The sequence below is a fragment of the Mastacembelus armatus genome, chromosome 5 (genome assembly GCF_900324485.2).
Source record: "Mastacembelus armatus chromosome 5, fMasArm1.2, whole genome shotgun sequence".
Taxonomy (NCBI): Eukaryota; Metazoa; Chordata; class Actinopteri; order Synbranchiformes; family Mastacembelidae; genus Mastacembelus; species Mastacembelus armatus.
In genome coordinates this window covers 20,426,176-20,449,742 of record NC_046637.1, presented here as the reverse complement: position 1 = coordinate 20,449,742, position 23,567 = coordinate 20,426,176, and the positions used below count along the sequence as shown (strand labels likewise).

General features: G+C 42.1%; 1 protein-coding gene across 1 annotated transcript; it reads right to left on the bottom strand.

Annotated features, from left to right (window-relative positions):
• Positions 1-8,343: 8,343 nt before the first annotated feature.
• arl8bb (ADP-ribosylation factor-like 8Bb) lies at positions 8,344-14,702 on the bottom strand. Its single transcript, XM_026307663.1, has 7 exons — positions 14,509-14,702; positions 13,102-13,182; positions 12,825-12,898; positions 12,604-12,697; positions 12,095-12,162; positions 10,956-11,026; positions 8,344-10,257 (listed from the first exon to the last, which is right to left on the bottom strand). The coding sequence occupies exons 1-7, from the start codon at positions 14,629-14,631 to the stop codon at positions 10,208-10,210; spliced, it is 561 nt and encodes a 186-aa protein (XP_026163448.1). The 5' UTR covers positions 14,632-14,702; the 3' UTR covers positions 8,344-10,207.
• Positions 14,703-23,567: the final 8,865 nt, after the last annotated feature.

Genomic DNA, 23,567 nt, shown 5'->3' with positions numbered 1-23,567 from the left:
ACACATACACACACACACACACACACACACACACACACACAAAATCCCATCTTTTTTTTTTTACTGATGATACCCATGGAAACAGTACGAAACACACATTGGTTTAACCTTGGTAGAAATTAAATAAGAAACATAAACACATGCCATGTGTTTGTGGTTACTAAACACACTCCGACACACTGTGAATTGCTCCTTCTCTGATGGTTGAACAAAAGCTGCTCTGTTTGAAACAAAACATCAGAATGTGCAAGAGGCCCCAGACTTCACTTGGCTTTCCCCCAAGCTCTCCAATGGCTCATCAAAGTGAGAATAAGGAAGGAACTCCGCTGTGATTTTATGGCAAGCTCAAACATGGGCTCAGCCTTTCAAAAGATGTTTGAAAAATTGCCATCATTTTCTTTTCTTATTCAGGGTTTGTAGTGTGAACAGCAGATAAAGAGACATATTAGAAGTGCTATTAAAATGTATTTGAAAGTCATGTCTTTTGTGCTTATGTTTGAGACAAAAAAGATACAACATAAGTGAACACCTTGTGAAGTCGCATAAGAGACATGACTTATTAACACTACAAAGCCTATCTATATCTAAAATAAGAACATCAACGCCTCATCTGGAGTTAATTCCCTTTGGCAAAAAAACAGGCTCTTACAACAGACTGCCTAACACCCAAGGGTGGAGCTCACGGAGCAGGACAAGTTTGTTAATGTGTCTGTCCCTGGGTGTGTGGGTGGCAGGCATCAGGCCAGTGAAGCAGGCAGGCAGGCGAAGGTGTCTCAGTGACAGCGTGACAGACAGAATGGGGGATTGGCTGGACGAGCTGCCTGGGAACCTTGCATGAAGAGGATGACAGCTCTATAAGTCAAGCCCTGATAAAGCAGTCAGGAGTGACAATCTGTAGGACCGCAGCCAACAGTGTCCGTCCTGCTCAGATAAAGTCAGACAGGCCATCCATCAGTCCGGAGGCAGAGAACTAGACCCATGCTCCCCCACCTCAGTGGAAACCACTCAGTGACCATTCGCTGCAGGAATGCATGGAGCCTTTTGCTCTCGAGAGGCAGTGGTGGAGAAATAGAGATGGCTGTGGATTCTCCCCGTAGAAACCATGCATTGAGATTAGAGGCAATGTGTGACTCGTAGCCTGTTGAGGTAGAGGTGCCATGTGTCTGGCTGAAAGCGTGGAGAAGGTGGATAACAATGGTGAGGACATGACACATCTATAAATGAGAAGACCACCACGGCTGCGTACAGCGGGCCAGCACTAGAGAAGCTTCATAGCATAATAAGAAAGCAGTACGCTATGGAAAACTGGAAATGTCACACAATACATTCCACATGTCAAGTCTGCACAAATGCAGACAAAGCCATTGTCACAGGGAAATACCATCTCTCAAGTGCCTTTGTAAAAGAACGTGGATACAATACACAGTTTCGTAGAAAAACAGCTGCATGGCTTGATGCACAAAAGACATAAATTCTTTAGATTAAAAACTGCCAACAACACTGTACTGTAAATATAATTATTCAGTGCAAATATCTTTTCCTGGAAAAGCCTCTTCACTACCTCCTCTGTATGGACAGCCTCTCTCTCTGTGCTTTGTCCCACACACAGCATTGCATCATGGTCTCAAAGTCAGCCTGTGAATCGCTCCAAAGAAATCATAACCTATTTCACCAGAACAAACAATCATTTCCCTCACCAGTTTATTCAGAATTAGCATCTCGGAGCTGCACATGACAGGACGTCAGATCAGGAAGTTTGAGATGGTTAAGGACCAGGCTATAAATGACTTTATTAGGATGGAAGATACTTCTGATAAGTGTCAGATCAATTTGCATGCATAAAACATGTTCAAACATACCAAAAGCAATGTACTGAATGTCTTTTTGAGCCAGAAGATCGCTTCCAATAAATGAGCTCACTCTTTTTTTCAGTGTATACAGTGCTGATAAGTGGAACTACAAGTCTGTAGCTGTTTAAATGGCCTTGACACTATCATCTATTAATGATATAACACTAATATTTTGATATTATTTTGTACCATTATTATCAGATTAAGGGAATATTTTTGCTATTTTGGAAACTATTGACTTTCATGGTGCTCACAGTTAAATCAATCTTCTCCTCTAACTATAAGCAGGAAAATAAATAAGAGTATTTTCCAAGTGTTTCCTTAACCCTTGTACTGGGAAGTGTCAGCATCAACACTTTCTATTCTCTGCCTTGCGTGTCCTAGGAAATCAGGTTGTTGTTTACCACCAGCATCTATGAAGTGTCACCTTCAGAGGTGATTGTGCTTATTGTGGCCTGGAAGAATAACCTGCAGTCATACTCCACCAGAAATAGCAACTTGTCCTTATTTCAGAGTCAAATGCCAACAGCAAGGAAACAGCATTCCAGTCCTGCTTCATCATGCTTCTTCATGGAAGGACTCCGTTCAAAGATACGCGTATGCCGCGCTCCGATGTTGTTCTATAAGCAACCCTTAATCATGCTCTCGGAAATCCTTTTAACTTGTCAGCACAGTGAGTGTGAAGGACATGCTAATTATGTCAAAGAATGCCATTCTTTCTTCAGCTGAGAGTGCAATGCATCATCCCCTTTCCTGTGTTTCTGAACACTTGCACACTGTCAGATCGTGTTCAAACACTTCTCATAATTACACCATAAAAAACACAGAGGTGGTTGGATAGGCAAACATGCAAAACACAGACACAGAATTAATGACTGGAAAGCTTGCTTTGGAAATGCAACACACTCAAGCAAAACTGCCATTTGGAAATCACCGCAGGCTTGTCAGTATAATGAAAATGGACAATCCATTAAACTCACAGCACAGAATGCAGTGTGGAAAACATGAATTTGTTATAGGAAGGAAAAAGGACGTCACAGTAAAAACTCAGTACCTAATATGTACTAGTACAGCCCTGACTGTCACATAGCACACTTTCTGTTTCTAAATGGGCAGCCTGTAGTGAAAAAGTTTGTGAGTTCAGGCACAGGTGCTTGAAACTTTCTATTTTTCCTATTCCTGTGGTTGAGGTAGCTTAGGCTACAGCTGTTTCTCATCAGCAAAACTTCAACCATTCTTGCAGCAACCCTACAGGGAAAAACTGTTGCTTGTACTGTATGAGCAGGAGTAAATCATGTTGCTCAAGAGACAGTGTTGCGGAAATTTCTCTTATGAAGAATAAGTGGATGAGAAAGAAAAAAATCAGACAAATGCAGTCAAGAGCAGTAAACCAGAAGAAGAGAGGAGGATCATGGCATGGCTCTCAGAATGATTTCACATGCTGAAGGCCTCTTTACAAATCACTTCTCATCTGGAGCCATGCTAACCACACATGCAACATGCAACAAGGACGATGGCTGTCAGCACAGACTATGGGAAAGCTGCAGAATCAGGGGTTACCAGGGGATCAGACAAGGGTGAAGGGTGTTCTTCTAATGCTGATTGTCCTGATGTTGTCCACCAAGGTCAGCTCCCTGCAGAGGATAGGTTCTGCTGATATGGCAGATTACATGATCTGAATCTAGCTCTCACCAGGTTTCCAGTTCGTCTGGCCTATGGGAACATCTGTCCGTTTCACTGAACTGAACCCAAAGTCTCAGTAAGGCCTTATTAAGAGGAGTACTGTATGGGTCTCTCTTTTGGTCAGGCTCATCACTTAGGAAGATGGATGTGAAACTAAAATCTTCTATAATTTTAAGTGCAAAATAAAACCTACACTTTTAGACTAGGGCATTAAATAGCAAACTGTAGACTGAGCCCATAGGTTCCTTCACTGGTTGCATTAAATCTGTTCCCATTGTTAATCTTTTTTTCTTCCAACATTCCAGCCTGCAGTGCACCATTTGTCCTGTCAGCCTCTTTATTCACAACCCACAGATTTTTCAGGCTTTAACAACCTAAAGCCACGGTGACTGGAGGATAAAGGACTGGCACGGCCCCTGCAAAGTCCTCTTAACACACTCATACCTGATGCTGCACACAAACAAAGAGCAGTGGATTCTTCAGGCCCCCAGCCAGGAAGACTGTGAGCGCACAGTGAGGACATCCTTTGTAGGGATTTGGACAACATTAATCAGAAAAGACACATTTTAGTGACATGTTGTTTTTTCCCCCCATTTTACAATTGTTTTGTGTGGTTTAAAAACCACCCAGGGTCTCCTATTTAAGTTAATGAATAATCCAGTCTTATAAAACTGAGCCGGTGACTCTGTAATAGACAGTTTACATTAATAATAATAAAGTTACTAATCAAAATATTTGTGCACAGAATTAAGTTCCTTTACATTTACATAACATCAGGAGAAAAATCTGTGAATGAACTAATGAACAGATCATCAAACCAACTTGTAACTTTTTTTTTTTTTTTTTTTGAATGAAGTTGTCATATCTTTGAATGGGGTATAATCCACAACAGGTTGACTCTACATCAAAGTTAAAAATGAAATCATTTTTATGGCTGTTAAAAATAACCCTACAGCCAGATATACACTGTTAATTACAGTGGCTAACCTGTTCCACCTTGTTTTTACAGTAAATATAAAACTTAAGGATTGATATTTTGTATTTGTAATGACAAGACAGCAGTGGTACAAGACTTAATAGGCAATTAAAAAAAAACAAAAACTGAAAAATGACTAAACCACACCGACATTTAAAGACTAACAATTTCAGAGCCTCTTAGAGCCCCTGCATTACTATTCACCTCACATTCCAAGTATACTCCCTTGTTCAAAGAATTACACTCCCTACATCAACTTTTCATTAAATATACACAAATCCAACATGGTTTAATAAAGTGGACTACAGTGAATCTGCCTTAAAATGCAGACTGATAAATACTCAATCTATATGTAAATACGGGAAGCATTGGAAAAAAAAATCAAATTGCAGGAAAAATGCATTAGCCTCTCTATTTGATCAGAGCCTCAGGAGCTGAAGTTTTGATTTTTAATGGAATCTGAGGAGGGGAGAGTATCAGAGCTGAAGCAGGAAGGTGAGAGTATGAAAGCGTTCACTGGGGAGCTGGCTATCTGAGAGTACACCGGATAACAGAATGGACCTGAAAGATTATTCTCAAGGAGTGGAAATGGAGTTATGGCATTTGGAGGTCTCAGCAGCTTTTCTGCACTCTCACAATCAGGGAAAAGAAGAGAAAGTCACGGTTTACATCAAATAAAAAATAACTTTCTTGTTCGCCACTTGAACGACAGTTCTCAGTTGTGGCTGTCTGCCATCGAAACTAAAGAAATGCAAACTGAAGACCCCAGTGTTCTGAGTTGAAAAACAAGATTTAGTTAGGAAGGCAAGACATTTAACTCAAAAAGAAAAAATAAAAAAAAATATTGAAAATTAGAGGCTCATTTTAAGATTCATAATCTGGGGACCGTGAATGTCTGCACAAATTTTCTGGGAGACACATCCAATGATTTTTTTTTGTTTGTTTTTTTTGAGGTGGTGGACCAACCAACAGACCATCAATGACATGCCACTGGTAAATAATGACCAGTTGACCTTTGAAGCAAGCTGTCAAAAGAAATATATTTATTTTCACATCAAAATATTAAAAAATAAATGGTCAAACGATTGCTGAATTGAAAATCACATAGGTCACAGGTTAGTCACTGAAGCAGCTAAATATCAAAAACTGTTAAGCGTAACACAGCTACACTGAGGAACGTGTGTTTGTAAGTCAGCATCTGTCTTTTACACTGTGTGGAGTAGTAAACCATGTGTGATATGTGCCATGCACCTCTGTATGAATCATGTGACATTCCACACCAGGGATTTGTGCCAAATTATGGTCCACACAGGGACATGAACGTTTGCAGAGGGATGTTGATGCCAGGACTCCAAATCTCTCATCCCCAAACTATGGCTGAACAACTTTGGAGCAACGTATGTACGTCTTATAAAACAGAGACTTTAAGTTCCTGGGACAAATTTCCCCACAGTATAGTTCAGCTAATAACAATGATGCTCTGAAAATGAAATGAAATCAACTCTGTCAGATGAACAAAGAACAACCTACTGGCAAACAGTGTGAATTAAAAGACTGCCTGGGCCAATTTGAAATCATGTTTTAAATATGAATGACTGTTTATAGGATGGTCCAATAAAGGAGGAGGGAGTTCTTTCACAGACTTACTCAACCTGTCAACCATTTGACTTTAGCCTGATTTATTTTGTTATTTGTATGGTACACACATATTCAACACAACACAGCAGAAAACACACTGTAGAAAGAGTAAGTTTCAACTGAGGCTTCGCTAAGCCAAGTTGAATCAGGTTTATTACCCTTTTCTGAAGTTAAGATTTAATATCCTGCTGTTTAAAACTCATACTAATATAAGTGCTGTAAGTCAGACACAAATAGACCTTCACCCTTAGAGCCACATGTCTGCAGCTCAGGGATTTAGTGGGATGCTCCGTGGGTGCACTAACTAAACATTATGACCTCAAAGTCTAAATGCTTGAAGTGAAATTGGCCAAAATATTATTACAGGCCTGTCTGGAAGATAGGAAAACAGTTTATAATGACACAGGGAATTAGACGGGCGGAAACAGGGATGCTTCAGCCTTGATAGGACAGTTGCTTATGCTTCTAATGTGCAATCCCAAATGCACACACCCACACATGCATGACAGACCATTTTGTCAGCAGAAAGAAAAAAAACTCCAGACAATGTCACAAAAAGTCTTCTGTGACTCCTGTGATGCTGCCATCAATGTGGCCTTCCATTTTTAGATACTTGCACGCTGTGTAAATGAGTGCACATAAACTAGGTGTGATGTGTTCACTGTCAGACAACTGAGTGAAAGTAAAGCAAGCGCTTCCTACACAGAGTGTTGAGCGAGACTGTCCAGGCCTGCTTGCTGCTAAGATAGAAATGAACCAGTGTGTTTAGGTGACAGCAGTTTCAATCTGGAACCGCTTTTGTGCATTAGAAATTTTTACAGAGGCTGAAGAGATGCTTACTGTTGCTATTATTCATTGAGTGTAAATGCAGGGTTGGACATAATTTGTATCACAAAGAATTATAATACAACAGACTATGCACAGAGCTATATATTGTTAGATGTGACTTTGACTATATCATTATGTGCAACCTTGTTGAAAGTTGAGTACATCATTTTAAAAATCCATCATCAAGAGAAATTATTTAACTTAGGATTGCAGCAGTGAGGACAGTTAATGCCTTGAAGTAATAAGTCAATTTATAGCAGCGCTTTTTGATCATTCTGGTGATGAATGGTCATTCACATGATTGACTAACAAATTTGGGCACTTAAATCCCAATAGTCCACTTGTGACAGGTGGTAGGTGCAAAACGTTTTGTATTACATAATGAGTTCCTTGGTAATGCAGTGTAACAACTATTATAGCGTGTGACGCCTTCAGGTCGTCTCTGTGACCTGCTCCCTACATAAATCCATGAGGCAGGTTTGTAACCACCACTTAATCTCCTTGTGATCCGCAGAGCTGTAAACCACACATACTCAAGGACCCACACACATATACATTTACTGTAGCTCCCATGCAGACACGGGCACACATGCAGACGGAGACGCAGACGCAGACACACACATTACATTCTCCACCAACCCATGGAACTCATCGGATAACACCTGGATCTGTCCACACATTCTAACTGCTGCCCTGGTGTACAACAAATGGCAGCAGCTGTTCATTAAACACTACGTTTAAGAAATGAGATTAATTAAGGTGGTCCTGCTTTAACAGCACAGGTCTGCTCTCTGACAGCCCTCTGCAGCTCCAGCTGTACATGGATTGCTTTATTGCACCCTAGTTTGTGACATATTTCCTGTGGCTGTTTTAACGTTCTGTTTAGCAGTGTTGTATACTGGCCCTTTTTTGCCAAGAAACACTAGAAGAGGTGTTAATCATCTACTATGGGATCCTTAAATAACAATACCAGAACCATATTACCCACAAAGGTAGAAATGAGTTAAGTCTGTATGGGTCAAGTTCTGAGAACCAAGTGCATTATGGGATCAAGTAAGCCGTCTGTGCGAACCCTCAGTGTGAGAAAGGCATAAAAAGAACCTGAGCCAGAACTAATTGTCATATATATTGCATGCAACTCAAAAGCTCAAGATTGGATTCTACAGACCTGCACAGAGTCCATAACATGTACTTATAAACAAAATGTAGGGCACTGTTATGACGCACAAGCAAAAACCACTTCAGGCAGGTTCAGAGTCTGTAAAGACTTTAAGGCTTTTCTGTTATCCCACCAAAGTCCTCTGCTTCCACCTAGTGGTGAAAATGACACTGACAACTTTCCAAGTACTTTTGATGCCAGACCTGAAATCCTTAAAAATAAAAACAAATTTATTAGCAATCACAGGGAAAGAATGCATGACATCTATAGGAGCATTTGTTGGAATAAAAATGCTAACTTCTTATTTACAAAGTCTGCAATTGAATGTGAATAAGTTTAGCACATGCACATACAAATTGCAAATCAGCTATATTATTACACAGGTAACAAAGCTTTCCCCAAATTACCCACACAGTCACCCAAATTATACAGCCCCTCACTGCTGCTGTGGTCCCAACAATCAGCATCTAGGATTACAACATTCACCAAGAGACACAGAACACGTGTATAACAAAGTGTGTGCTATGGATGTGTAGTCAACATTACAGTGAAATGCAGAAACCAGGTACCGCAGGCCTACATATAGTATTGTAGCAGGAACAACTCAGTGTGATTCAGGGGCAGTCATGCACACAAAGATTTAATAAAAAAAAAACAAAACAAAACAAAACAAAAATACAAAAACATGATGGATCAAGATGCAGTGAGAAAGCAGGGGCAGATGAATATTCAGCATTGAAAGATGAGAAATCATTGTCTTTTCACTGAGAGGACACATCAATCAATATGTCGTGTTTAGAAGAGATAATGTCGCCATCGGACTGCTAAGGCTCTTTTATGTAAAGACATCATGATACAGACGGGTGTGGCGAGGTACGGATGTCATCAAGCATCCAGCGCTTTGAATTAATGCACTGTCTGTTCTCCATAAGCACAGTCATCATGACTAACACTGGTTTTCTGTTGACCAACCCAAACAGATACTTAGGCGCACCCATACTGCGTTTAGACAACCTGAGAAATGCATGCCAACATTAACCCACATTTCAAGCTCCGTAAGTGTCACAAGCTGAAAGTGAAACAGCATTCCCATTAATAACCAACCAAACAAAATATAACATTTTCTCATTCACCTCTCTTTCCTGTCATTCATTCCCCACTTTTCTTCATCAGTACAGTACTGTCTTTTCACAGACATCATTACCAGGCGCTTACATGATAATAACACATAAAACAAGATTGTCAAGAGGTGGTATTAAGTGTAATCAAGGGGTTTATGCTGCATCAGTGCCAAGTGTTCATTGGCATTACTTATAATAGAGGATTAGAAGTTGCATTGGGAAATAACTGTCTGATTAACTTCACTTATCCAAAGGCACTTAAAACACAGCTGACCTATCTTAGGATATTTGCCTCAGACACAACCACTCAGTTTCTACTCATGTTTACGTAAGTTGCTTATTAAAATAGATACCTTCCGTACGCCAGGAAAATAAAACGCAGGCTTCATTGCTCAGAGTTGATCAAGAAGTGAAGGCATTAGCATAAGCAACCATCATCGTTTGGCAAACAACTATTAAAAGCTGCAATCACACGATGTCACATAAATACCAAATGATGACAAGATGGAACACAATGGATGTTTGATTGTGGGATTAGAGGAGCTCCTTCCTAGAGTAGCTGGAGAACAGTACACTGCAATATCATTAGATTTCTGTGTTGAAGGAACCAGAAAACATAAATTAAAAAAAAAAAAAAAAAAAAAAAAAAAAAAAAGACTCCATGATGTATACAGACACAGAGCATGCCCATAGTGACAGGCAATAAGGCATGATAGGCATGGACAATCCACCTTCTACACACACAACTTTTCAAGACTCCAGATAGTTTGGGTGGCGGTAGTGCTGTACAGGGTCTACACAGCTATGGTAGTGTACTGGGTGGTGCAGCCGGTGACAGTAGTGAGCAGAGAGAGCTGGATTACTTCACAGAGGCAGTGAAAGGGATGACTGTCGAGGACCCATGACCATTAGGGGGCTGAGGCCAGAGTTGCGACTGGGTAGGGCGTCACTTTCAACTTCTCCGTGACTTTGAATGCTGAATGAGCCACTGCAGTGTGATATCTGCAGGGACACAAGAGATTTTCACCTCAGGTGGTCCATTCAAGACGTTGGATATAAAATCATTCAAACTTTGTTTGAAAGAAGTGTTTTATTCTGCCCTGCTGGGTCTTTCTTAGCTTATTTGCTCTGCTGTTGTTTTGACTCTGCAAGTTCAAGTCCCATCTGATTGTGAATTTCACTTGTATCATAAGTGTTTTATGGCCATTACTTATTTTATTGTAATGCTGATTTGTGTTTAGTGATGATTTGCTCCTGTGTTAATCTCTTTTATTTTTTTTTATCATTTAGATTACCAATGTGCTTTAGTCTCAGAGTTTCATTGTCATTCGTACTGTTTAACTGTCAGCTTGTCAGTTACCTGTATAGCACTTTGACTTGCACTACTCTGTTCAAAAGGAAACAGTCTGCGCTTCATGTATTGTCACAGATTTCTTGGTATCTGTTTATTTATGAGATTATTTTAGTTTCCTATTGCTTCTGGTGCATAAAGCATATACACTGACTAGAATATAGTGCAATCTCTTTATATTGGCATATATTGTGAATGAATCTGATACTTCTGGAAAACAATTTTCAAATGTCCCACAAAACTCACTCATTTTCATACTGTAGCAAATTCAAAAACTCTGGTTAAGCCTGAGATGAAGCTTGAACACAAGCCAGGCTGGTCTAGTGACTTACCCCCCACAGATACTTACCTATATTGTCCTTCTCTTTGCAGGAGACAGAGTAGCAGCAGATCTCTCGGTCCTGAATGGCAGACAGGTTCCTACAAAAACAAAATAGGAAGCAGTGTCACCACAATAACAAAATTCTAACTTTGATACCAATATCTGACTAAGTATCTCGGTACTGAAATGATACCATGGAAAAAAACTAAACCATCAGGTAAAAGTAATGAAACTACAGAAAACAGAAGAACTTAAACACGAAGAAAATAATGTTTTGTCAGTGGCTGTGAAGAAAAAAAAAAAGTCATAAAACAGGATTGATTGTTATCTGTGACACTGATAAGTTAACAGCTAAAAAAAGATAAATTAGACAGTTGCCCTTAATTTCCTTATCAAATTCTGATGGTGAAAAGGTGCAGTTGCCACAGAATAAATTAAAACTCCTTTGACTTAGCAAATGTTATTTATCACATCTCCAACCTGTCGCGCTTTACGTTATTTAAAGGTCTGTTGGCGAGGTGTTTTGCCAAGTTGGATGTGTTGGCTCAGTTGTTTTGTGTAGGTTTGAAGCATCTTTTGCAGCTGGGCTTTGCAGTGGCCATACGTTTGCTCTGACTGTCGACCTCATAAGCAAAACAATGCCATATTTCACTTTGTGCGCCTACTTTGTTTACAAGCCATAGAGAGCCAGCAACAGAATTTGTAGTTGCTGCCATTCCCCATTTTTTTACGATGAAGGCTGCCTGCAGCTTAGACAAGGAAGCAGGAGAGAAAAAAAAAAACAAAAAAAAAAAACAGTTAACTTGCCCACTGTGTCAGGAGTGAGTGGAAGCAGAGCATGGCACACTGTTTCACAGCTTTGGATATATGGCTCTTATTAAAACTGCTCTTCAAATACTGACACTTTTAAAACAAGGCATAGTACTGTTTTTAAAGGCAGAGTACCTTGGTGTATGGTGCATTTTTATTAATACAAAACTCATGAGATTGTCGAACAGTTCATGCCAAGACCATGGGTCATTTAATGATAGACTAGCTATACCTATACATATCTATAATCAAAGAACTGAATGTTAATTAAAATGTTTTGCATACAGTGGCTTATTGCCACCACCACCACAGGAGTGTTAATGTTTTGTTTCTCAACAATATTCTGAGTGTCTTACATTTTTTCAATGAGCTGCTTCTCATCGAGTGCGTTGGGTAGATCTCGTTTGTTGCCCAGTACTAGTACCTAAATACAACAAGAGAGAAAGAGCTGATCAATATCCAGCACAACAGTGTTATCAGCATCATGGCAGTGTGCTCAGACAATCTAAAGGATTTCTATCAGCCACTTGTGTCACCCATCCCAGACTTCTTGCTTATTAGAGGACAAAATTAACTGGCTGTGTGTGCTTTCAAGTCACAGCGGGCGGAAGCCTGATGATTTCCTGCGTCAAACACCGTCAAGTCGATCACCCTGTCAGCTTAGTTAGAAAATTCATTAAATATCCTGGCTCGGGTTCAAATGACGGTATAATGTAATCACACCTGCGTCACTGTGTAGCAGTGATTGCTAATTTTGAGTTTAATAACAGTCACTAGACCAAGAAGTTCCTGTCAATGAAGTCAATGAATCAAGGTGAGGTTGAAGCATGGGTTTTCGGTCTAAAGACTACAAGCAGCCTCTTACAGGTATCCCCTGTAGCTGTGGTTTGTCTAAAAGGTTGTGCAATTCATTTCTGGAAGCTTCTATCTTCTCTCTGTCTGCTGCATCCACCATGTAACTGCAAAAGAAATACAATACTAATGAAAATCTGGTAGCAGAATAGAATTTGTGTTTAATTTCAGTTTTTTTCAGATTTCCAGTCACAAGGGGAATATGCTGTACTCTAGAGTATGCACAAAACTTACACAATCGCATTGACTCCTCTACAGTAACGCTCCCACATGCTTCTGAAGCGGGGTTGTCCACCTATGTCCCATATCTGCAGTGAGAAAAGACTAAATCAACAATCCGGATAAGCAAAAAAAAAAAAAAAGTGCCTCAAACATTTCATAGACAAATTATTGCACCATTACTGCTCTCCAGTAGAGAATATACTGCTCTGGGCAGGCACTTGTGCAAGTATAAAATTGATTTCAGTTGAAAACAACAGTGAAGGCATCCAGCCGGACACTTTTAGCCTACCTTTATTGTCACGTTGCCTTTAGTGACCTTTCGCATGTTGAAACCAACCGTGGGAATCATGTCTTCACTGAAGTGGCCTGACTGTATGAGACAAATGCAATGACAAAAGGAAGATATTAGCAGATGTCACTGCATGTTATATTGTTAGAAGACACACCAAGTAAGCAAGAAAAAGAATCACAAATATTGACATGTAGCTAATCTCTCTCTTTTCTACCTTGAACTGTAAGCAGGGTCCTTTTTAATTCTGAACATCTGTGCACTAATCAATCTGCACATTTTCTTGCTCAATATTTAAATTATTGTCTGAAAATAGTGAAATATACCTGCCACGATTTTCCAAAAGCCGAAGACCTCACATTAAAAAGTCTTGTTTTGTATGAATAACAGTCCACCAATCCCACCAGTGACTTTACAAAGACATAAAAGCACAAAGTCTGAAAACCCTCACAACTGAGTAGTTGAAACCAAAAAATATCTGGGATTTTTGTTAGAAAGTAAAACCTAAATGATGAATGGATGATCTGTATCAGTATAACAAAATAAAAACCTGTCTACGTGTTTAATTGTCAGCATGTTTCACCAGAAAGAAGTCACATGAAAAGCCTAGAGGATGTGAATCAATGCTGTGCAGGGGGTCAAAATCAATTAGGAAATGATTTAATAACAAGGGTCATTTTTAGCTGCTCTTTCACTCCGTGAATCATTTTAGATGATGCCATCTATGCATCAGCACACATTAGCTTCTGATCAAGCTTTCAACAAAGAGCCACACATCTGTTATCAAACAGAAGCCTGAATACAATACAGGTCACCTTCTTTTTTAGAAATGTAGACTGCTCTGATGGGCAGTGCCACCCTTTAAGAGACTATTAGGCATAATAAAATATTAAAAAAGCTACCAAACATGTCATATCATGAAGTGAGCTGAAAACACTTTGGCCTATAACTTGACTTCTTCCCCAGAGGACAGTGCAGCTTATCACCTAGAAACTCGGATATAAACAAAGCTGGACTAATATAACCCTAACCCCCGACCACCATAAATCCAGACCGAGGGCACTAGCCTTAAACATGTTGCTGATGGTGTTGACACACCGGCAGCTCCTACAAAGCGTTGTCAGGCCCGTTCACATGACTGAGCGCACAGTCACACCAACAACTTCGTCATTCTAGTTAGCCAAAAAACAGCTGGGCCAAATCCTTACCGGTGTCGGCTCCGCGGAGATTTGGGCTGTTTTATTTAAGGCACCACAACTACCCAGTCATACAGACGCGTCCTTAGGTTTCTGGGACAATAAACCCATAAATGCTGCGGCGATGCGCAAAGAAACCTTCGCCCACCACCTCTCCCAGGTAGTAGCCTGGGCCCACACTGATACTTGTTTACTAACGTTAGCTACTTACTGCAATCACGTTGACAAACGTTGTTTTTCCGGAGTACTGAAGTCCCACTAACGTGAGCTCCATCTCCTCCTTCCAGAAAAGGGACCTGAACCAGTCCAGAAGCCTGTTTATGAGCGCCAGCATCTTGGTGGACACAGTAATCGCTGTAGCTGCGGCCGTCTGGGTGTGAATTGGCTAGTAATCTGCACAGGAAGTGGCTAGCTGCTGTGTCATATCATGTGATCAAGTGTTGCTGGCTCCGCTCGCGTCAGCGTCACGAGAGCGCGCACGAGGAAATTGTCTCTGGGTAGCCTCCAACATTTTCTACATTGCGAAATCCCACATTTCAATTTGCAAAAACGGATTCGCACCATCTTGTAGAGGCGACGTGTTATCGATTATAGATTCTTCCCTTCTGTCTCAGTTTTACCCAGTGACCATCAGATTCTCAGGTTAAAATAAGTTTCAGTTACCCTGCTTGTCTTTAGTGTTTTTAGTGTTTAATAAGCACCGCACATTTCAGACAATGAAGACTTACTTGTCACATGTTGAAATATCTAGCAGGCCCAAGTCTTGATAATGCTCTCCCTGTGGATCACTTTACCGTTGAAGTATTTTTAATTTAATTTTATTATTTTTCTTAGTGTATTCTGAAGACTGTGTAAAAAAGTAGAAAGTCATTTAAGAAAGCAAAGCATCATTTATGATGTACACAGATATGCCCATATTATTATTACTGTTATTCTCATTACATTGTGTACAATTACATATAATAATTATAAATAAAATCATTATTATTATTATCTGTAACAGTAATAGTACTAAGCATTAGTAGTAGGTGGTAGATTTACAAAGGTGACAGCCACCTTATTCTCTCCTCACACCTGAAAATGTGTGTCTGTCAGAATTTCTCAGGGCCTTTTGGTTAATACCTCAATATCCTAAATTCTTATGTCACAGGTTGATGAAATCATATAGTTACTGAATCTAAAGATAATCTTTTAGGAAGAAACACTGATTTAAACATTTCTGCAGGATTATTTAGACTAGAGGAAGACAGGAGCATCTGCTTCAACAGACAGGAGGAAGAGAAAAGTCAAAATCACATGCAAGGTGTTCAGCTTCAGCAGTTCATTTCATGAAATGTGTTTTCAGATCATACTGCATGTTTTTTAAATGGCATGATATATAATCACACGTGTTCTCGTGCCTAAAGTAGTCAATAGGGTTGGCATCCTGGGCTTCTGGCTTCTGGACAGGTGTGATGCAAGTGGATCACATTGTCAGTCAGCCATAACACGGGAAATGACAGTCATCTCAAATACAAGAGTTTTGTCTCTAAAATTTTAAAAAATGCTATCAAGGTTCTAAAGTGGTGCCAAATGCAAAATTTTTAGGGTTGGTGCATTCTATAATCTGATGTCACAGGTTGGTGACATCACACACTTTGAGAGCAATCTAAGAGCAGAAGATGAAGGAACAGTTGGAATGGGCAGGCCGTGCTTTTCTTACAGTAAAAAACACTGATTCAAACATTTCTGCAGGATTATTTACAAGGAAGAGAAGAAAATCTGCTGTATAAACAGACAGGAGGGAACGAGAGAAAACCAGACAATTTCATGGTATGTGTTTTAATTGAAACTGTGTGTTTCTTTTAATACCATTAAATATAAACCACATGTAGCCTACTCATGTCTAAGGTTTTAAGTGCATATTTGGTAATTATTTAATTATTATGAATCGTTATCATTAATCATTAATCATCATTAATCGTTATCACACCCAGGTGTACTACCTAGACTAGGTGTATGTTTAATTTATTGCATCCACTACAAGGACTAAACCAGCATTCAACCATGGTATCCACCTTAGGAAGAACAGCTGTCAAACATCCATGGTGCCTGACAAGGATTAGTCAGGACATAGATGCCCATTGAGGCAGAATAACCCTCGGCATCTATGTGGGTGACTGGTAGTCTACCCAGGAACCCTAGACTAGGTGTATGTTTAATTTATTGCAAATAAAAAAGCAAATCAAAGGTTCCCTTCCACTATGAGGACTAAACCAGCCTTCAACCATGGTATCTACATCATGAGAAACAGCTGTAAAACATCCCAGCCTTCAACCATGGTATCCACCTTAAGAGGAACAGCTGTCAAGCACCCATGGTGCCTGACAAGGATTAGTCAGGACATAGATGGCAATTGAGGCAGAATAACCCTCGGCATCTATGTGGGTGACTGGTAGTCCACCCAGGAACCCTAGACTAGGTGTATGTTTAATTTATTGCAAATAACAAAGCAAATCAAAGGTTCCCTTCCACTATGAAGACTAAACCAGCCTTCAACCATGGCATCTACATCATGAGGAACAGCTGTAAAACATCCCAGCCTTCAACCATGGAATCCACCTTAAGAAGAACAGCTGTCAAACATCCATGGTGCCTGACAAGGATTAGTCAGGACATAGATGCCCATTGAGGCAGAATAACCCTCGGCATCTATGTGGGTGACTGGTAGTCCACCCAGGAACCCTAGACTAGGTGTATGTTTAATATTTTGCAAATAATAAAGCAAATCAAAGGTTCCCTTCCACTATGAGGAGTAAATCAGCCTTCAACCACTTTATCTACATCATGAGGAACAGCTGTAAAACATCCCAGCTTTCAACCATGGAATCCACCTTAGGAAGAACAGCTGTCAAGCACCCATGGTGCCTGACAAGGAGTAGTCAGGACATAGATGGCCATTGAGGCAGAATAACCCTCAGCATCTATGTGGGTAACTGGTAGTCCACCCAGGAACCCTAGACTAGGTTTATGTTTAATTTTTTGCAAATAATAAAGCAAATCAAAGGTTCCCTTCCACTATGAGGACTAAACCAGCCTTCAACCATGGTATCTACATCATGAGGAACAGCTGTAAAACATCCCAGCCTTCAACCATGGTATCCACCTTAGGAAGAACAGCTGTCGCTGCCCAGCGACAGTGAAACCTGGAGGGGCGTGATCGGGAGGAACGGCCTCCCCGATACGAACCCGAGTGGTGTTCTGTTGTTGGACTTCTGTGCTAGTCACAGTTTGTCCATAACGAACACCATGTTCAAGCATAAGGGTGTCCATCAGTGCACATGGCACCAGGACACCCTAGGCCGGAGGTCAGTGATCGACTTTGTAGTCGTGTCATCTGACATTCGGCAGTATGTCTTGGACACTCGGGTGAAAAGAGGGGCAGAGCTGTCAACTGATCACCACCTGGTGGTGAGTTGGATTCGCTGACGGAGGAGGAAGCGGGACAGACTTGGCAGGCCCAAACGTACTGTGAGGGTCTGTTGGGAATGTTTGGCCGAACCCACTGTCAGAGGGGTCTTTAACTCACACCTCTGAGAGAGCTTCTACCAGATCCCGGGGGAGGCTGGGGACATTGAGTCCGAATGGACCATGTTTTCCACCTCCATTGTCAACGCGGCGGCTAGGAGCTGTGGCCGTAAGGTTTCGGGTGCCTGTCGTGGCGGCAATCCCCGAACCCGGTGGTGGACACCGGAGGTAAGGGATGCCGTCAAGCTGAAGAAGGAGTCCTACCGAGCTTGGTTGGCTTGTGGGACTTCCGAAGCAGCTGACAGGTACCGCAGGGCCAAGCGTGCTGCAGCCCAGGCGGTGATGGAGGCAAAAACTCGGGTATGGGAGGAGTTCGGTGAGGCCATGGAGAAGGACTACCTGTCGGCCCCGAAGAAATTCTGGCAAACCGTCCGGCGCCTCAGGAGGGGGAAGCAGTGCTCTACCAACGCTGTTTACAGTGGAAGTGGTGAGCTGCTGACCTCGACTGGAGATATTGTCGGACGGTGGAAGGAATACTTCGAGGATCTCCTCAATCCTGTCAACACGTCTTCCATAAGGGAAGCAGGGGCTGGGGATTCGGAGGCTGATCCATCCATCACCCAAGCCGAAGTCACTGAGGTAGTTCGGCAGCTCCTCGGTGGCAAAGCACCGGGGGTGGATGAGATCCGTCCCGAGTACCTCAAGTCTCTGGATGTTGTTGGGCTGTCATGGCTGACACGCCTGTGCAACATCGCGTGGCGTTCGGGGACAGTACCCCTGGATTGGCAGACCGGGGTGGTGGTTCCTCTTTTTAAGAAGGGGGACCGGAGGGTGTGTTCCAACTACAGAGGGATCACACTCCTCAGCCTCCCGGGGAAGGTCTATGCCAGGGTGCTGGAGAGGAGGATCCGGCCGGTGGTCGAACCTCGGATTCAGGAGGAACAATGCGGTTTCCGTCCTGGGCGTGGAACACTGGACCAGCTCTACACACTCTCGAGGGTGCTCGAGGGTTCATGGGAGTTTGCCCAACCAGTCCACATGTGTTTTGTGGACTTGGAGAAGGCATTCGACCGGGTCCCTCGTGACATCCTGTGGGAGGTGCTCCAGGAGTATGGGGTCCGGGGCTCTTTGCTGGGGGCTATCCGGTCTCTGTACAAATGGAGCAGGAGCTTGGTTCGCATTGCCGGCAGTAAGTCAGACCTGTTCCCAGTACACGTTGGACTCCGGCAGGGCTGCCCTTTGTCACCGGTTCTGTTCATTACTTTTATGGACAGAATTTCTAGGCGCAGCCAGAGGGAGTGCCCATTGAGGCAAAATAACCCTCGGCATCTATGTGGGTGACTGGTAGTCCACCCAGGAACCCTAGACTAGGTGTATGTTTAATATTTTGCAAATAATAAAGCAAATCAAAGGTTCCCTTCCACTATGAGGACTAAACCAGCCTTCAACCATGGTATCTACATCATGAGGAACAGCTGTAAAACATCCCAGCCTTCAACCATGGTATCCACCTTAGGAAGAACAGCTGTCAAACATCCATGGTGCCTGACAAGGATTAGTCAGGACATAGATGGCAATTGAGGCAGAATAACCCTCGGCATCTATGTGGGTGACTGGTAGTCCACCCAGGAACCCTAGACTAGATGTATGTTTAATTTTTTGCAAATAACAAAGCAAATCGAAGGTTCCCTTCCACTATGAGGACTAAACCAGCCTTCAACCATGGTATCTACATCATGAGGAACAGCTGTAAAACATCCCAGCCTTCAACCATGGTATCTACCTTAAGAAGAACAACTGTCAAGCACCCATGGTGCCTGACAAGGATTAGTCAGGACATAGATGCCCATTGAGGCAGAATAACCCTCGGCATCTATGTGGGTGACTGGTAGTCCACCCAGGAACCCTAGACTAGGTGTATGTTTAATTTATTGCAAATAACAAAGCAAATCAAAGGTTCCCTTCCACTATGAAGACTAAACCAGCCTTCAACCATGGCATCTACATCATGAGGAACAGCTGTAAAACATCCCAGCCTTCAACCATGGAATCCACCTTAAGAAGAACAGCTGTCAAACATCCATGGTGCCTGACAAGGATTAGTCAGGACATAGATGGCAATTGAGGCAGAATAACCCTCGGCATCTATGTGGGTGACTGGTAGTCCACCCAGGAACCCTAGACTAGGTTTATGTTTAATTTATTGCAAATAACAAAGCAAATCGAAGGTTCCCTTCCACTATGAGGAGTAAACCAGCCTTCAACCATGGTATCTACATCATGAGGAACAGCTGTAAAACATCCCAGCCTTCAACCATGGTATCTACCTTAAGAAGAACAGCTGTCAAGCACCCATGGTGCCTGACAAGGATTAGTCAGGACATAGATGCCCATTGAGGCAAAATAACCCTCGGCATCTATGTGGGTGACTGGTAGTCCACCCAGGAACCCTAGACTAGGTGTATGTTTAATATTTTGCAAATAATAAAGCAAATCAAAGGTTCCCTTCCACTATGAGGACTAAACCAGCCTTCAACCATGGTATCTACATCATGAGGAACAGCTGTAAAACATCCCAGCCTTCAACCATGGAATCCACCTTAAGAAGAACAGCTGTCAAACATCCATGGTGCCTGACAAGGATTAGTCAGGACATAGATGCCCATTGAGGCAGAATAACCCTTGGCATCTATGTGGGTGACTGGTAGTCCACCCAGGAACCCTAGACTAGGTGTATGTTTAATATTTTGCAAATAACAAAGCAAATCAAACGTTCCCTTCCACTATGAGGAATAAATCAGCCTTCAACCACTTTATCTACATCATGAGGAACAGCTGTAAAACATCCCAGCCTTCAACCATGGTATCCACCTTAGGAAGAACAGCTGTCAAACATCCATGGTGCCTGACAAGGATTAGTCAGGACATAGATGGCAATTGAGGCAGAATAACCCTCGGCATCTATGTGGGTGACTGGTAGTCCACCCAGGAACCCTAGATAGGTTTATGTTTAATTTATTGCAAATAACAAAGCAAATCGAATGTTCCCTTCCACTATGAGGACTAAACCAGCCTTCAACCATGGTATCTACATCATGAGGAACAGCTGTAAAACATCCCAGCCTTCAACCATGGTATCTACCTTAAGAAGAACAGCTGTCAAGCACCCATGGTGCCTGACAAGGATTAGTCAGGACATAGATGCCCTTTGAGGCAGAATAACCCTCGGCATCTATGTGGGTGACTGGTAGTCCACCCAGGAACCCTAGACTAGGTGTATGTTTAATTTATTGCAAATAACAAAGCAAATCAAAGGTTCCCTTCCACTATGAAGACTAAACCAGCCTTCAACCATGGCATCTACATCATGAGGAACAGCTGTAAAACATCCCAGCCTTCAAACATGGAATCCACCTTTAGAAGAACAGCTGTCAAACATCCATGGTGCCTGACAAGGATTAGTCAGGACATAGATGGCAATTGAGGCAGAATAACCCTCGGCATCTATGTGGGTGACTGGTGGTCCACCCAGGAACCCTAGACTAGGTTTATGTTTAATTTATTGCAAATAACAAAGCAAATCGAAGGTTCCCTTCCACTATGAGGAGTAAACCAGCCTTCAACCATGGTATCTACATCATGAGGAACAGCTGTAAAACATCCCAGCCTTCAACCATGGTATCCACCTTAGGAAGAACAGCTGTCAAGCACCCATGGTGCCTGACAAGGATTAGTCAGGACATAGATGCCCATTGAGGCAGAATAACCCTCGGCATCTATGTGGGTGACTGGTAGTCCACCCAGGAACCCTAGACTAGGTTTATGTTTAATTTTTTGCAAATAACAAAGCAAATCAAAGGTTCCGTTCCACTATGAGGAGTAAACCAGCCTTCAACCGTGGTATCTACATCATGAGGAACAGCTGTAAAACATCCCAGCCTTCAACCATGGTATCCACCTTAGGAAGAACAGCTGTCAAGCACCCATGGTGCCTGACAAGGATTAGTCAGGACATAGATGGCAATTGAGGCAGAATAACCCTCGGCATCTATGTGGGTGACTGGTAGTCCACCCAGGAACCCTAGACTAGATGTATGTTTAATTTTTTGCAAATAATAAAGCAAATCAAATGTTCGCTTGCACTATGAGGAGTAAACCAGCCTTCAACCACTTTATCTACATCATGAGGAACAGCTGTAAAACATCCCAGCCTTCAACCATGGTATCCACCTTAGGAAGAACAGCTGTCAAGCACCCATGGTGCCTGACAAGGATTAGTCAGGACATAGATGGCCATTGAGGCAGAATAACCCTCGGCATCTATGTGGGTGACTGGTAGTCCACCCAGGAACCCTAGACTAGGTTTATGTTTAATTTATTGCAAATAACAAAGCAAATCGAAGGTTCCCTTCCACTATGAGGACTAAACCAGCCTTCAACCATGGTATCTACATCATGAGGAACAGCTGTAAAACATCCCAGCCTTCAACCATGGTATCTACCTTAAGAAGAACAGCTGTCAAGCACCCATGGTGCCTGACAAGGATTAGTCAGGACATAGATGCCCATTGAGGCAGAATAACCCTCGGCATCTATGTGGGTGACTGGTAGTCCACCCAGGAACCCTAGACTAGGTGTATGTTTAATTTTTTGCAAATAACAAAGCAAATCAAAGGTTCCCTTCCACTATGAGGACTAAACCAGCCTTCAACCATGGTATCTACATCATGAGGAACAGCTGTAAAACATCCCAGCCTTCAACCATGGTATCCACCTTAAGAAAAACAGCTGTCAAACACCCATGGTGCCTGACAAGGATTAGTCAGGACATAGATGCCCATTGAGGCAGAATAACCCTCGGCATCTATGTGGGTGACTGGTAGTCCACCAAGGAACCCTAGACTAGGTTTATGTTTAATTTATTGCAAATAACAAAGCAAATCGAAGGTTCCCTTCCACTATGAGGAGTAAACCAGCCTTCAACCATGGTATCTACATCATGAGGAACAGCTGTAAAACATCCCAGCCTTCAACCATAGTATCTACCTTAAGAAGAACAGCTGTCAAGCACCCATGGTGCCTGACAAGGTTTAGTCAGGACATAGATGGCCATTGAGGCAGAATAACCCTCGGCATCTATGTGGGTGACTGGTAGTCCACCCAGGAACCCTAGACTAGGTTTATGTTTAATTTAATGCAAATAACATCGCAAATCAAAGGTTCCCTTCCACTATGAGGAGTAAACCAGCCTTCAACCATGGTATCTACATCATGAGGAACAGCTGTAAAACATCCCAGCCTTCAATCATGGTATCTACCTTAAGAAGAACAGCTGTCAAGCACCCATGGTGCCTGACAAGGATTAGTCAGGACATAGATGCCCATTGAGGCAGAATAACCCTCGGCATCTATGTGGGTGACTGGTAGTCCACCCAGGAACCCTAGACTAGGTTTATGTTTAATTTATTGCAAATAACAAAGAAAATCAAAGGTTCCCTTCCACTATGAGGAGTAAACCAGCCTTCAACCATGGTATCTACATCATGAGGAACAGCTGTAAAACATCCCAGCCTTCAACCATAGTATCTACCTTAAGAAGAACAGCTGTCAAGCACCCATGGTGCCTGACAAGGTTTAGTCAGGACATAGATGGCCATTGAGGCAGAATAACCCTCGGCATCTATGTGGGTGACTGGTAGTCCACCCAGGAACCCTAGGCTAGGTTTATGTTTAATTTATTACAAATAACAAAGCAAATCAAAG

Excerpts from the sequence above, each read along its gene's own strand:
- arl8bb (XM_026307663.1), bottom strand. The coding sequence starts at position 14,631 with ATGCTGGCGCTCATAAACAGGCTTCTGGACTGGTTCAGGTCCCTTTTC. Across the intron at positions 13,183-14,508 it reads CGTTTGTCAACGTGATTGCA|TCAGGCCACTTCAGTGAAGA; the intron begins GTAAGTAGCTAA and ends TGTCTCATACAG. Across the intron at positions 12,163-12,603 it reads CACAGCTACAGGGGATACCT|GTACTAGTACTGGGCAACAA; the intron begins GTAAGAGGCTGC and ends TGTTGTATTTAG.